The sequence below is a fragment of the Pipistrellus hanaki genome (genome assembly GCF_964339955.1).
Source record: "Pipistrellus hanaki genome assembly, chromosome: 19".
In the NCBI taxonomy this organism is placed as follows: Eukaryota; Metazoa; Chordata; class Mammalia; order Chiroptera; family Vespertilionidae; genus Pipistrellus; species Pipistrellus hanaki.
The window spans coordinates 7,764,026-7,776,377 of NC_140521.1; the positions used below are offsets into that span (position 1 = coordinate 7,764,026).

At 56.5% G+C, this 12,352-nt stretch overlaps 1 protein-coding gene across 8 annotated transcripts in view; it reads right to left on the reverse strand.

Moving 5' to 3' along the window:
• The window catches only part of KDM2B (lysine demethylase 2B), a 92,082-nt gene that overhangs the window by 51,014 nt on the left and 28,716 nt on the right, over positions 1-12,352 (reverse strand). For all 8 annotated transcript variants that reach the window (XM_084867987.1, XM_084867990.1, XM_084867994.1 and 5 more), the window contains exons 7-9: positions 9,832-9,925; positions 8,699-8,852; positions 2,480-2,595 (exon numbers count right to left, since the gene is read on the reverse strand). In XM_084867987.1, coding sequence (XP_084724113.1) covers positions 2,480-2,595; positions 8,699-8,852; positions 9,832-9,925 — 364 coding nt within the window. The remainder of the gene's footprint in view (positions 1-2,479; positions 2,596-8,698; positions 8,853-9,831; positions 9,926-12,352) is intronic.

Genomic DNA, 12,352 nt, shown 5'->3' on the forward strand with positions numbered 1-12,352 from the left:
TAGGGCTCCCGAAAAAACTATTTTTAAATGGCCGCGACCTCCTTCAGCAGCTCCCAGTGACAGAGAGAATTAAGCTGTAGCGAGCTGACAAGGAGCCGTGGCACTTTTCCTGGCATCCCGAGCTCTCTCCCCAGCATCCTTTGTCTCCCTTCGCTCCGAAGACGACGTGAACAATGGGGCCTCGTCGACAAGCCCTCACCAAGAACCAGAAATCAAAGCAGACGGAACAGCTTGCCCACCAGCCCCGCCGCTGCCCATCAGCCCGCGTGGGGGAAGCCAGATGGGTCCCGGCTCACGTGACAGGGATGGCGGGCCCTGGGGGCAGGGACCCTGCCACGCTCATCTGCAAGTGGGTGTGATATTCCACAGGCTCTCAGGGATCAGCTCCATCATCCTTCCCCCACCCCCAACCTCCTGCGGAATGGGGGGGTGGGGGGGACCTGGGCTCCTCAGGGGATGACGAGGCCCAAATCCAGGGGCTGAAGCTTTTAGAAATCTGAGCCTGGGAAGTCATGAGCCCGACTTCTCGATCTAGATTTTTTCCTTTCCACCCCACACTTCCTAGTCTGCGCACCAACAAGCTGGCCCGTTCTTCGGAACCAGTCCAAGAACAGCAGGCCAGAGCTCCCCGGACAGCACCTGGTTGGGATCCTGAGATGACCACTCGCACCCAAATGGAGCCTTTACCACAGAAGGACACAGCGCTGGGCTGGGCTGGCCACCCCCAGACCCAATAAGGGGTGTTGGGCGGGCAGCAGAGAAGAAAGGCAGATCTGGGCCTCCCCGGCAGCAAACCTCCTGTCTGAAGATGCGTCCTCTCCTTTTTTTTTTTTTTTTAATATATTTTATTGATTTTTTTACAGAGAGGAAGGGGGAGGGATAGAGACTTAGAAACACTGATGAGAGAAATATCGATCAGCTGCTTCCTGCACACCCCCCACTGGGGATGTGCCTGCAACCAAGGTACATGCCCCTGACCGGAATCAAACCCGGGACTTTCAGTCCGCAGGCCGACGCTCTATCCACTGAGCCAAACCGGTTAGGGCCCGTCCTCTCCTTTTTGTGCACCTGGCCACTACCGGTGGCTAACGTGGTCCCTGCGAAACCTCTGCATGGGGTCCCTCAATGTCAGGGACCTAAAAAGGTCAGGTACACAGACAGTGGCTAAACCTTCCACTCATCTATGTGATTCCATGCAGATCGAGGCCAGAAAGCAAGACAAGAGAGAGAAAGGAATCCTGGGCCCAGACCTCCTGCCTCTATAACATGTTTCTTTAGGTTTCACACACAGCAACCCATCTTTGGGGCAAAAAAAAAGTCATCTCTGTTGCAAAGCCAGGAAGACATGACATGTATAATCTGTCCCTCCAGAGGCGTATTATTCAACCGTGAAAAGGAATAAAGCACTGACACATCGCTGAAGCTTCTAGTCACCACGCTGAGTGAGAGAAGCCAGATGCAAAAGGCCACACCGTTATGATCCCATTTATACGGAATGTCCAGAACCGGCGAATCCACAGAGACAGAAAGCAGATTAGCGATTGCCAGAGGCTGGGGGAGGGGGAACAGGGAGCTACTGCTCATGGGGACTGGGCTTCTTTTGGGGGTGATGAATGTCCTGGAACTAGACGCAGGTGATGGCTGCATAACCTTATGAATGTGCGAAATGCCACTGAACTGTGCACTTTAAATGGTGAAATTTAAATGTGAATTCTCTCGGTAAAGAACAGAAGAGAAATAGCTGAATAACTATAATAATAATTTTTTTTAAAAAAAGACCAAAAATGAGCCCTTTTTGCCCCCGTTTCCCACCCTCGGACCTGTTTCAAATGCTTGTGGACACTTGGTCAAGTTCCAGCATAGGAAAGAGAGCACCCGCCAGGTCCTGGGGAGGTGGGGGTTGGAGAGATGGGAGGGGGGGGTGGAGGTGGGGTTGGGGGTAGAAGGAATCCATATCTGAGACACCATCACCATCACTATCAAAGGGAGTTAGGGACATCCCCCCCTCCCCCCACCCCCCCGTGGATACTGAGACAGATCTCAGAGGCAGCATCTGGGGGAATCACAGACACCGGCTTCCTCAGGCTCCACATCACATGTGGGGCTCCCTGCAAACCACATCAACCACCACCACGAAATCCCCCCCGCTCCCTCCGATCCCTTCTCCACGTGAGGCGGCGGCGTTGGCAGGCCGCCTGACATGTCACGGTGCTTTCTCAAGAGACACTTCCTCTTAGGCAGGGGGGTTTTGGCTGCCACCAGTTTGGAGGTGAACAGAAATTCCCAGGGCTCTGAGAGAGGCTCCTGTGGGCACCCACCACCCCGAAGAACCAGGACCGAGGCCCGGGAGGAGGCAGGGAGCAGGAGGGAAGAGGAACTGTGGAGGCTTCAGAATGACTTGTCCACACCACATCCTCATCCATCTTGGCAGAGCTCAGGGGCGGGGCACGCCCACCCAGAGAGAAGGAAGCCACCTTACCCGTGTTCTGTCCTCGATCTCATAAATGCGCAGCTGCATGGGCACGTTAAAGCTATGCAGGATGTTTCCGCCGAACACCAGAGAGTCTACCGGGGTGTAGACTGCATGGATCCAGCCTGGGGGTGGGGGGAAGAGAAGGTCAGTCACCAGGCCCACCTGTGGCAGGCAGTGTGTAGACGGGCCCAGGTGAGCTCCCAGGGTGAAGATGAAGGATGCTCAGGCCTGCCTGATGCAGACAGCCGGACTCAGGCCTGCCGCCAGCTGGACCACGGCGGACAGTGACGCTGGCTAGCTCAGGTTGGGTGGGAGGCAGATGGAGGCCAGCCCCCACCTGCTGAGGACCTTGATGACAAAGGCTTCCTCCTGCTGATTCGGACCTGGCTGCAGCAGCCAACAGAGACGCAGGCCCTCCCCCATGCCGGCCAAGGGGCTGGAAACCCCTTGCTCAGGCTGCTCAGATGTCCTTGAGCCTCTTCCTGGACATCCCAGGGGCCGCCGGTCTCAGGTGGGGTCGCCAAGGATTGCTCGGGGCCACAACTAAGAAGTGACATCTTGCCAGGGCGGCAGGACCCAGACCCTTTTCTCTGCCCGATCCCACCTTCTGCCATCAAAACCCTCGAAGGCCCAGAGCTCCTAGCCCAAAGCCTGGCTCAGTAAACAAGAAATGCTAACTGAGCGCTTCCCGTCTAAGGGCCTAATAGGGTTGAACTCATTTAATTCCCGCAAAATCTCAAAAAAGTATATATATTATATTCACCCCCAATCTACAGATGAGGAGACTGAGGCAGAGAAAAGAAAAGTTACGCCCTGACCAGTTTGGCTCAGGGGATAGAGCATCAGCCTATAGACTCAAGGGTCCCAGGTTTGATTCCGGTCAAGGGCATGTACCTTGGTTGCGGGTACATCCCCAGTAGGGGGTGTGCAGAAGGCAGTAGAACGATGTTTCTCTCTCATCGATGTTTCTAACTCTCTATCCCTCTCCCTTCCTCTCTGTAAAAAAAAAAAAAAAAAAAAAAAAATCAATTAAAAAATATATATTTTTTTTAAAAAGTCATTTATCATGACTGTAACTCAGGGAGTCAGCCTCCACTCGGTCCATAGAGGCCAGGGACAAAGCAGGCCCCCAAATTCCGTCAGCGACTCCCTGACTGGCCAGATTTCACCGTGCTCGCTGCACCTCCCCGTGGCTCCTGGCTACCGCCAGGCACAGCACAGGGCTGGGGGAGAGGTCACACATGACCCACTCCCATGTAGGGATGCTGAGACCGAGGCTGAGAGAAGCTAAGTCGCTTGCTGAAGGAAGACACAGCCGGGAAGTGACAGCGCCTCCGCTCCCTAACAGCGCCGCTGCGCTGTCACTGCATCAAAGGCTCAGCGCAGGCCCGCGGGTCCCGGAGACAGGCCTGCAAACGCAGGGGGAGAGGAGCGCAGAGAAACAAGACACTGGGGCCCTGAGGACAGGCACAGTCGGAGAGTCACAGTGAAAGGCATAGGATGAGTGGAGGGGACAGGCGACAAGCCAGGATCCCCAGCCAGGTGCTGCGTAGGCTGCTCCAGCCTCTTCGCTCTCCCTGAGCAAACACATGCCAGTCCCAGCTGCCCAGGCAAAGGTGCCCTGGGAGGAGAGTGGTACAGGCCATGGATGGCAGCGGATGGCAGCGGGACAGAGCTGGCAGTCACGGGGGGGAAGAGCGGGGAGAGCAGGAAAAGGCTGCCTGCCACAGATGCAGGAACGAAGGCTTTTATGTCACCTGCTTGTGCCGTTAGCTCCCTGCGTCTCTGGCTCTGGGGAGGCAGAGAGAGCAGCTCTGCCTGCTGGTGTGCCCTTGTCAGCCACCTGGGTCTCTGTCCCCTCCCCCTCCACCTCCCCCCTGTGAGCGGATGCCTCCAAAGTCTCAGGGTCCCCATCTGCTCCAGCCTCTCCGCCTCAGCTGTGCACCACCTGATTTTCTCCACATTGGCCTGTTTCTCCCAAGCGGAGCTACGCTCTTACCACTGCCGCTGTTACCATCATCGGCATTATCCTACCACTGGGCCTGGGACCACGGGTTTCTGTGGATGCCCGTGGTGGGGTGAAGCCTGCACAGGCACAAAGATCTCTGGGTCCTGTTCCTATGCGCCAGGTATACTCACTTCCTGCCCTACAGGAAGGCCAGGTCTGGGGGCCTGAGTGAGAGACTGTGACAAGGGGCACCTGACTGCCCCTCTCTCGGCCACCACCTCCACATGGGCACCTTGGTGAGCAAGAACTCACTCCAGATGAAACTGGTTTGGCTCAGTGGATAAAGCTTTGGGGCCTGCAGATTAAAAGTTCCCAGGTTCGATTCCGGTCAAGGGCATGTACCTTGGTTGCGAGCACATCCCAGTAGGGGGTGTACAAGAGGCAGCTGATGGATGTTTCTCTCTCATCGATGTTTCTAACTCTCTATCCCTCTCCCTCTCTGTAAAAAAATCAATAAAAATGTAAAAAAAGGACTCATTCCATGTGAGCCGCTGAGGCCGATATCCGTGGGGCCTTGGCCCCTGCAGGGCTCAGGAGAGCACGGTGCCCACGTGAATGGCACTGAGCAGCCCCCGCCTCTCCCTGCTCTCCTGGCAGGTGGCATTGTAGACACACCTGACTTACACCTGTTACTCTCGTGTGTGAGCAAAGAGGGGACCCTGTGCTCCCAGTACTGCTTCCGTTCGAGCAGGTAAAGGCTTCCACCTGCTCTTTGTTCCTCCCCAAGCCAGGCCCCAAAGGGGGGCCAGGCAGCCTCCCCTGGATTGGCGTCACTGCCGAGTGCCTCCACGCGTTGGCTTCGTTACTTAGACCAGTGGTCGGCACACCGCGGCTGGCGAGCCACATGCAGCTCTTTGGCCCCATGCGTGTGACTCTTCCACAAAATACCATGTGCCCTAATTAAGTTAACAACGATGTACCTACCTATACAGTTTAAGGGTTTTTTTTGTTGTTGTTGTTGTTTTTAATACATTTTATTGATTCTTTTACAGAGAGGAAGGGAGAGAGATAGAGAGCTAGAAACATCGATGAGAGAGGAATATCGACCAGCTGCCTCCTGCACACCCCCTATGGGGATGTGCCCGCAACCAACGTACATGCCCTTGACCGGAATCAAACCCGGGACCTTTCAGGCCGCAGACCGACGCTCTACCGCTGAGCCAAACCGGTTTCGGCTATAGTTTAAGTTTTTTAGAAATTGGCTCTCAGAAGAAATGTCAATCGTTGTACTGTTGACATCTGGCTCTGTTGACTCATGAGTTTGCCGACCACTGACTTAAACGATCACCTCCAGAAGAATCAGCGAGGGCAAGTCATATTGTCCCTGAGCCCCATCCGTACCCACCCTCTCTGCGGGGTCTCTTTGGCCGCCCCCCAGGAAGCAGGAGAGCGTAGGTGCCCCTGGCTGATGACTGGGCCGGGGACGCTGGCATCTATCTGCCTCTCGCTCCCAGGCCAGAGTCACCGACAACATAAAGGCAATAAGAGAGGCTATTCAGGCCACGCGACAAGGGACAGAGCCAGCTCTCGGAAGGAGAGCAGGCGGCCCACAGAAACCTACTGACACAGGTGTTCTCTGGGACCTGAGGGCGCCAAGGAGGACCGCGGGGACCCATGGAGCCTCGCCTGCAAGTGAGATGCTCAGAATTCAGAATCCAAAGGCTGCCCCCGACACACATTGGTCTGTCTTCGTGGCTGCTGCAGGGGTGAAGCCCAAGGCCAGAGGACTCAGGGGCACCTCACAGAGGCCCACACCTGCTTCTTTCCCCTGCATCGCCCTGCCTCCATGCTGAGCCAGGTCTGTGTGTGCCAGGATGGAGCAGGAGGGGCCTCAATGCTGTGGGATCCGGTAGCTGGCAGGCCACGGGTGGCATCAGGACTCAGGGGAGTATTTAGTTTGACACCCGCCCCTCCCCCTCACCCCCACTCCCACTGCAAGTTACAAAAATGGGGAAAATCCACAGGATGATCTGAATTGCTTCCTTCCCAAGAAACAATGAAAAGATGGGCCCTTTGGGCCCCATTCCCACCTGACCCCACCTAGTTGGAGCTGAGCAGCAATTGCCCAGTTTCCACCACCTCTCCTCTCTCTGCCTCACTTCCAGCCTGCTTCACTGCCCTGTACCCATTTTACAGATGGATCATCCGCGGTCCAAGCCAACTTACGCTAATAAGCAGCTGCTGGTTACAGTTTCTCAGACTTAACCGGAGTCTAAGAAACATCTGGCCTTGGGTAGTTCTTACTATAGAGCAAGAATAGGAAGTATCTACTTTCAGGCCAGCCCAAGTCACTGACCCCAGCATCCTTCTGAGGTCCTTGTACGAGGCTCCACCACCCTGGCTGCGACCTGGCTAGGCATTCGCTCACGACAAGAGAAAATCTCACATCCTCCCCAGCACCTTCTGGACTGCCAAGTGGACCCTTATGAAAGTCCGTTAGCCCTGGCCGGTTTGGCTCAGTGGATAGAGCGTTGGCCTTTGGACTCAAGGGTTCCAGGTTCGATTCCGGTCAAGGGCACATGCCCGGGTTTCGGGCTCAATCCCCGGTAAGGGGCGTGCAGGAGGCAGCCTATCAATGCTTCTCATCATTGAGGTTTCTATCTCTCCCTTCCTCTTTGAAATCAATAAAAACATATATATAGAAAGAAAATAACCTTAAAAAAAATCCATTAAATGAGCAAATAATTCTCCCAAAGTCATACAGCTGAGAAGGGGGGCTACGTCTCAAATCTGCTGACGTCTAGGCGAACGGGGAACCAGGTGGGCTCTGAAAGGACACACACCCGGCCTGTCTGTCACTTATTAACTGTGTGACCTTGGCCTCGTTTGTTCACTTTTCCGAACCTCAGGAACGTTCTTTATTTAAAAAAAAAAAAGGGGGGGGGGGGGTTTGAGATATTTTTTCTTACCCGCTTGCAGAGTCGATAAAAATATAAAATATTTGTTGCTCAGCAATACCAGTTATTATTACTATTAACTGTAGTTCACCTGGGCCGGTGCAGCCAGAGGGGAAGGCCACGTCCCCGGATGGAGATGGTGTAAATTTCCACAAACTCAACACGACCCAATGTAAAGTGCTGTCCTTGATTCCGAAATTATGTACTTTCACCATTTATAGTGTCAGGATAGTCTTCCTTTCATGAAATACCAGTGAAAGTAGATTCCAGGCTCTTGTGTTTTTTTTGTTTTATTTTTTTTAACTAATGTCCACCTTTAGCAAAACTACAAGTTAGTGCCAAAACCGGTTTGGCTCAGTGGACAGAGCGTCAGCCCGTGGACTGAAAGGTCCCGGGTTCGATTCCGGTCAAGGACATGTACCTTGGTTGCTGGCACATCCCCAGTAGGAGGTGTGCAGGAGGCAGCTGACCGATGTTTCTAACTCTCTATCCCTCTCTCTTCCTCTCTATAAAATATGTTTAAAAAAGAGCATACTCCCTGACTCCTAGGTCATCTGCCACATCCACCAGTGACTCAGACTAGAACTGGCCAGAAGCCCTCAGTCCATCGCCAACATGCTGTAGGCAAGTAGGCCTTCACTCACTCAGTCCTCACAACCACCGTGGAAAATCTCATTCCCATTACACAGAGAAGAACACTGAGCCGCACAGAGGTTAAGTCACCTCGCTGAAGTCACAGCCTGTAAACAGCAGAGCCGGAATTTGAAGTAAGGCCATGCAGTCTGGTTCCGGGGCTAGTGCTCTTAATTGCTACCCTCTGCCGTAGCGGTGGCGTTAATTCTGGTTTTGGAGGGGGGAGGTCTAAGGGTGAGAGCTGCCACGGATTCCGTCTCATCTCGTTCTTCGGGAAGGAGGCTGCCACTCTGACCCAGGGCCTGCCCCCAATGACCCAGAGTCTGCCCCTTCCCAGGGCAGACCTCAGAGTCCTCAGGGTAACACCTGCCCACCCACCCCCTCCACCACTCACCCCTCCACAGGACCATGCAATCACCCAGAAACCTCCCTGCTGCAAGTCCTGAGGGAGGGCCCTAAGCCTTCCCCCAGGAGAGAATTCTGGCCCGCAGGCAGAGAGATACAGGTAAGATATGAGAGGGAAATGGGCCTGTTTATCCCTGCAGCCCAAAGGCTCTCCTCTCAGGGACTGCCCATGGCCCGGAGGCCCAGAGAAACACGGTCGGTCGCTCGGCCGGAAAACTCTGGCCGAAGCCGCAGGGACACGGGGGAACACACGAGCTCAGCGCGGGCCTCCCTGGAACCTACCGGAAGGGATGAAAAACGTGTAGCCCTGTTTCAGCTCGATTCTCTGGCAGCGCTCCACGCGGTCTCCCAGGAAGATGTCACTCTGTTTGCCCGACAGCACCCACTCCTCGTACAGCGCCAAGTTGTGCAGGGTCGGAGGGATCAGCCAGAAGATCTTGGGAGGGAAAGGAGGCAGTCAGCTGAAATACAGGCCGAGAGTCTCTGGTTCCCTCCAGGCTCCGCCACAGCACAAGGGGACAGCCCCACCTGCCCGGGAGGGGGGCGGGGGAGAGAACCCATCCCCAGGGGGTCCCTCCAGACCCAGGCCCCAAGGGTCTCTGGGGTGAAGGGAGGGCTGAGCCATCCTTCAGGGTTGTCCTTTACACGCCTTTAGGGAGTCCCTGTTCCAGAACAGGGTGTTGACCAGGGCGGGAAGGCCTCCTGGATTCCGTGGGACATTCTTTCTCCTGAGCCACGGGCTTGTCAGGAAGGGGGGGGGGGGGGGGGGAGAAGAGCCATTTCCGAAGGTGTATGCTAAAGCAGCCCAATAAATAAACCCAGCTGAGGCTCACTCAGGAGGAGGGGGGAAAACTTGTGGAGCCAAGCGGGATGACATCCTGGCCAGAATTTCTCCTGGCAGGGCGGCACCCCCGTGTCTCCAGGGAGCGCCTGGGTCCCCGGAGGGACGCCTCCCGCCCCACGCGGACGCGCCCAGAAGCAAACACAGCGGGAGCATCCTGAGCACAGGCAGGCCCCGCAGGGCCTCTCTCTGGGTGACGTCTGTCCCTGCTGTGAGACGTTCTTGGAAGCAAGCAGGTGACGCTGGCAACTGGACTTTTACGTGAAAAGGTCGCAGCCCTGGAGCTGAGGGAAGCGCACGCTGCGGGTTCTCGGGAGCCGATCTGGCCTAACGCGCCGAGAGCACCGTTCTGGGTGAGCAAGTGTGAACCCTTGACCGGATGTGGTACGAAAGGGGTGACCTTGACCTTTCCTGCCAGAAGACAAGAGTGAGGGGGAGGCCCCGGGGGGACCAAGAGGCCCTGAGAGCTCTCCCAGAGCAGGGACTGGTGGAGGCGGGGGCGGGAGGGGAGCGAGCCCGGCCATGCAAACAGCTGGAGACGTGCACAGAGCTGGAGAGATTCGACTCGACTCACCTTCCCACCCCGGAAAACATGGTACCACACGGAAGTGCCTCCAAAGTCGATGTGGAAGTCAGTGAAACAGCCTTTCACGCTCATCAGACAGTACCTGCAGCGCAGACGCGGGGGTGGGGGGGAGCAGAAAACACAAGTCAACGCCTGAATCACAGGAGGCGAGAAGACAGCTTTCAGAGACCTCTGACCTGCACCCTTTTATAAACGCTGACACTGGGGAATTTCCTCCGCTTTCTTTTTCTTCTTTTTTTTTAACCCAAATTGAATTGGAGTTCCCCCCTGGGGGAAGCCCCTGTAATCAGGTGACCAATCTCAAGCATTGGCCATCTGCTCCCCGAGGCTGGGGGGGGGGGCACTTTTGTTTTCAGGTTCCCACAAGAGAGCTGGCTGGCAACCCAGGGCCACGTGGGTCCTTCCTCGCAGGTTTCTGCTCTGGCCTCCCCCGAGCTCCTGCCCACATAAGAGTCCTTTCTGCTCCTTAGAAACTCCTCGATCCGGAGCAAGCCCCCCCGCCCGCCCGCCCGCCAGCCCCCTCCGCGGCAGCTGGGCGCCCTGGCGTTCGGTTGTAAACCACCTGCGTGGTGTGCCAATTACCAGTCCCCATTCATCTCCACATTCTTTCTTCAACAACCGTTTACTGAAGAGCCAACCAGCGCTGCAGCCTGGAGCCAGGTGTGGCGCTCAGGGTAATAATGCAAAAGACCCCTGCCCTTAAGGACGGGCCACTCTGGGAGAAAGTTAACTGGTGAGACCCATGGCCACGGACTGCGGGGTAGGCAAAGCAGCTACACGTTCGGGGGGGGGGGGGCGGCCGCCAAAGACCACCCTGCGGATGATTCCACTCGGAGGACATGTCCGGAGGAGGCAAACCCACAGAGACGAGAGTACATCAGTCGTGGCCCGGGGCTGGGTGTGACTGCCAAAGGGCACAGGGTTCCACTGGGGGCGATAAAAACGTTCCAAAATTGATTGTGGTTGCACAATTCCGTAAACATCCCTAAAAACCACTGGATTGTACACTTTAAATGGATGAATGGTATGTGAATTGTATCTCCAGAAAGCAGCTAAAAAAAAAAAAAAAGGGTAAAGGGATTCAGAGAAGACCCTGGGGGTGGACAGGCAGAGGGGGAGGGACAGAGGGAGTGTCTGGGCTTTAGAAGCTGGGGTTGGGGGCGTGCCTTCCGAGACCCCCTCCTGAGCCCTTCCTTACGGGAACTCCCCAGTCTCCTCCCTCCTCCCGGAGCGGAGCAGGCTTCCAACCCCAGACCTGGCGGGCAGGGGTGCCAGGGGCGCCTCCCTCCCATCCACCCCTTCCCTCCAGAGCCACTGGCGGCAGGGTCATGGCAGCCTCCCCAGGGCTCACGCTCTGGAGGCACCTCCAGGGCCCACTGACCTCTTTTCCGCGGTTTGGGGAAGAGGGGAGGGATGGGGCCAGGATGGGCAGGGAGGAGGAGCCAGCACGGAGCTGAGAGGAGATAATAAAGGGCGGGGCTGAGCTGGGTTGGGAGGCAGTAGGGCTCCTAGGGCCCCCCTCCCTCTGGCTGCCTTGGGCACCTCGCATTCAGGTGTACCCGGGCTCGGGGCTGGCAGTCTGCAGGCAGCGTGCCGCGTCCCTCATCGGGATAGGCTGGAAGGAGCCTCAAGCATGTGTCTGCGGGAGGCTGGCAAATCAGAAGGCCTTCCCCACACATCAGAGCCCCGCTGCCTAGCAACCCCATCGGAGGGGTGTAGTGGACAGCACAGGACGCAGCCCTGTCGGGAAGACAGGCGCCGTGGCTGGTCAAGTCCCAGCTGGGGACTCGGGCTCCACACCCTGCCCAGCCCCAGCCATGTCCCCACTCAGAAGGCCTGGGCGATCGAACTCTCCCCAAGGAACTGGGCGGGGAGGGTATCTAGAGCCTTAACCCCCCTGCCACACACACACACTCACACACACACACACACACACACACACACTACCCTACGGACCCCACCAGCCTCTTTTCTCTAAGCACCGCTTCAAAATATCAGTCCTCAAGCTCCTAAAACCACCTCTTCCTCTCGGCTTTTTTCTCTTTTCTTTTTTTAAACGAACCTTGGTTTCCACCCCCTCCAAGCCAGCCTCAGCAGAGCAGTCTGAGGAAAAATAATCTAAGTGTCTATGGGTGGAACAAGATACACTTCCTTCAGTCGGCAGCTGGCTACCCACCCAGGGGCCCGCATGGCAGAGGGCAGGACAGCAAGCAGCTTGGCTCTTGGGCTCCAGACACCAGGCCTACCTGGCCAAACTGGCCACCCCACCCCACCGACCTCCCTCCTGCAGCCCCAGCCTGGCCGGCACGTGAGCAGACGGAATGAATGCCTGCGAGCTGCAGCTGCTGCTGTGTGTGCAGCGAAACTTCTCCAAGTTGAGTGTGTGCCTGCCCTGCCCTCCTAGCCACCCTTCCACATCCTCCGAGGCCCCGGGAGCCTGGGGACACCACTTCCCAGGCCCGCCTGTCCTGCAGAGGCCCCTCCTCCCACGTCCCTCGTTTCCTGGCCG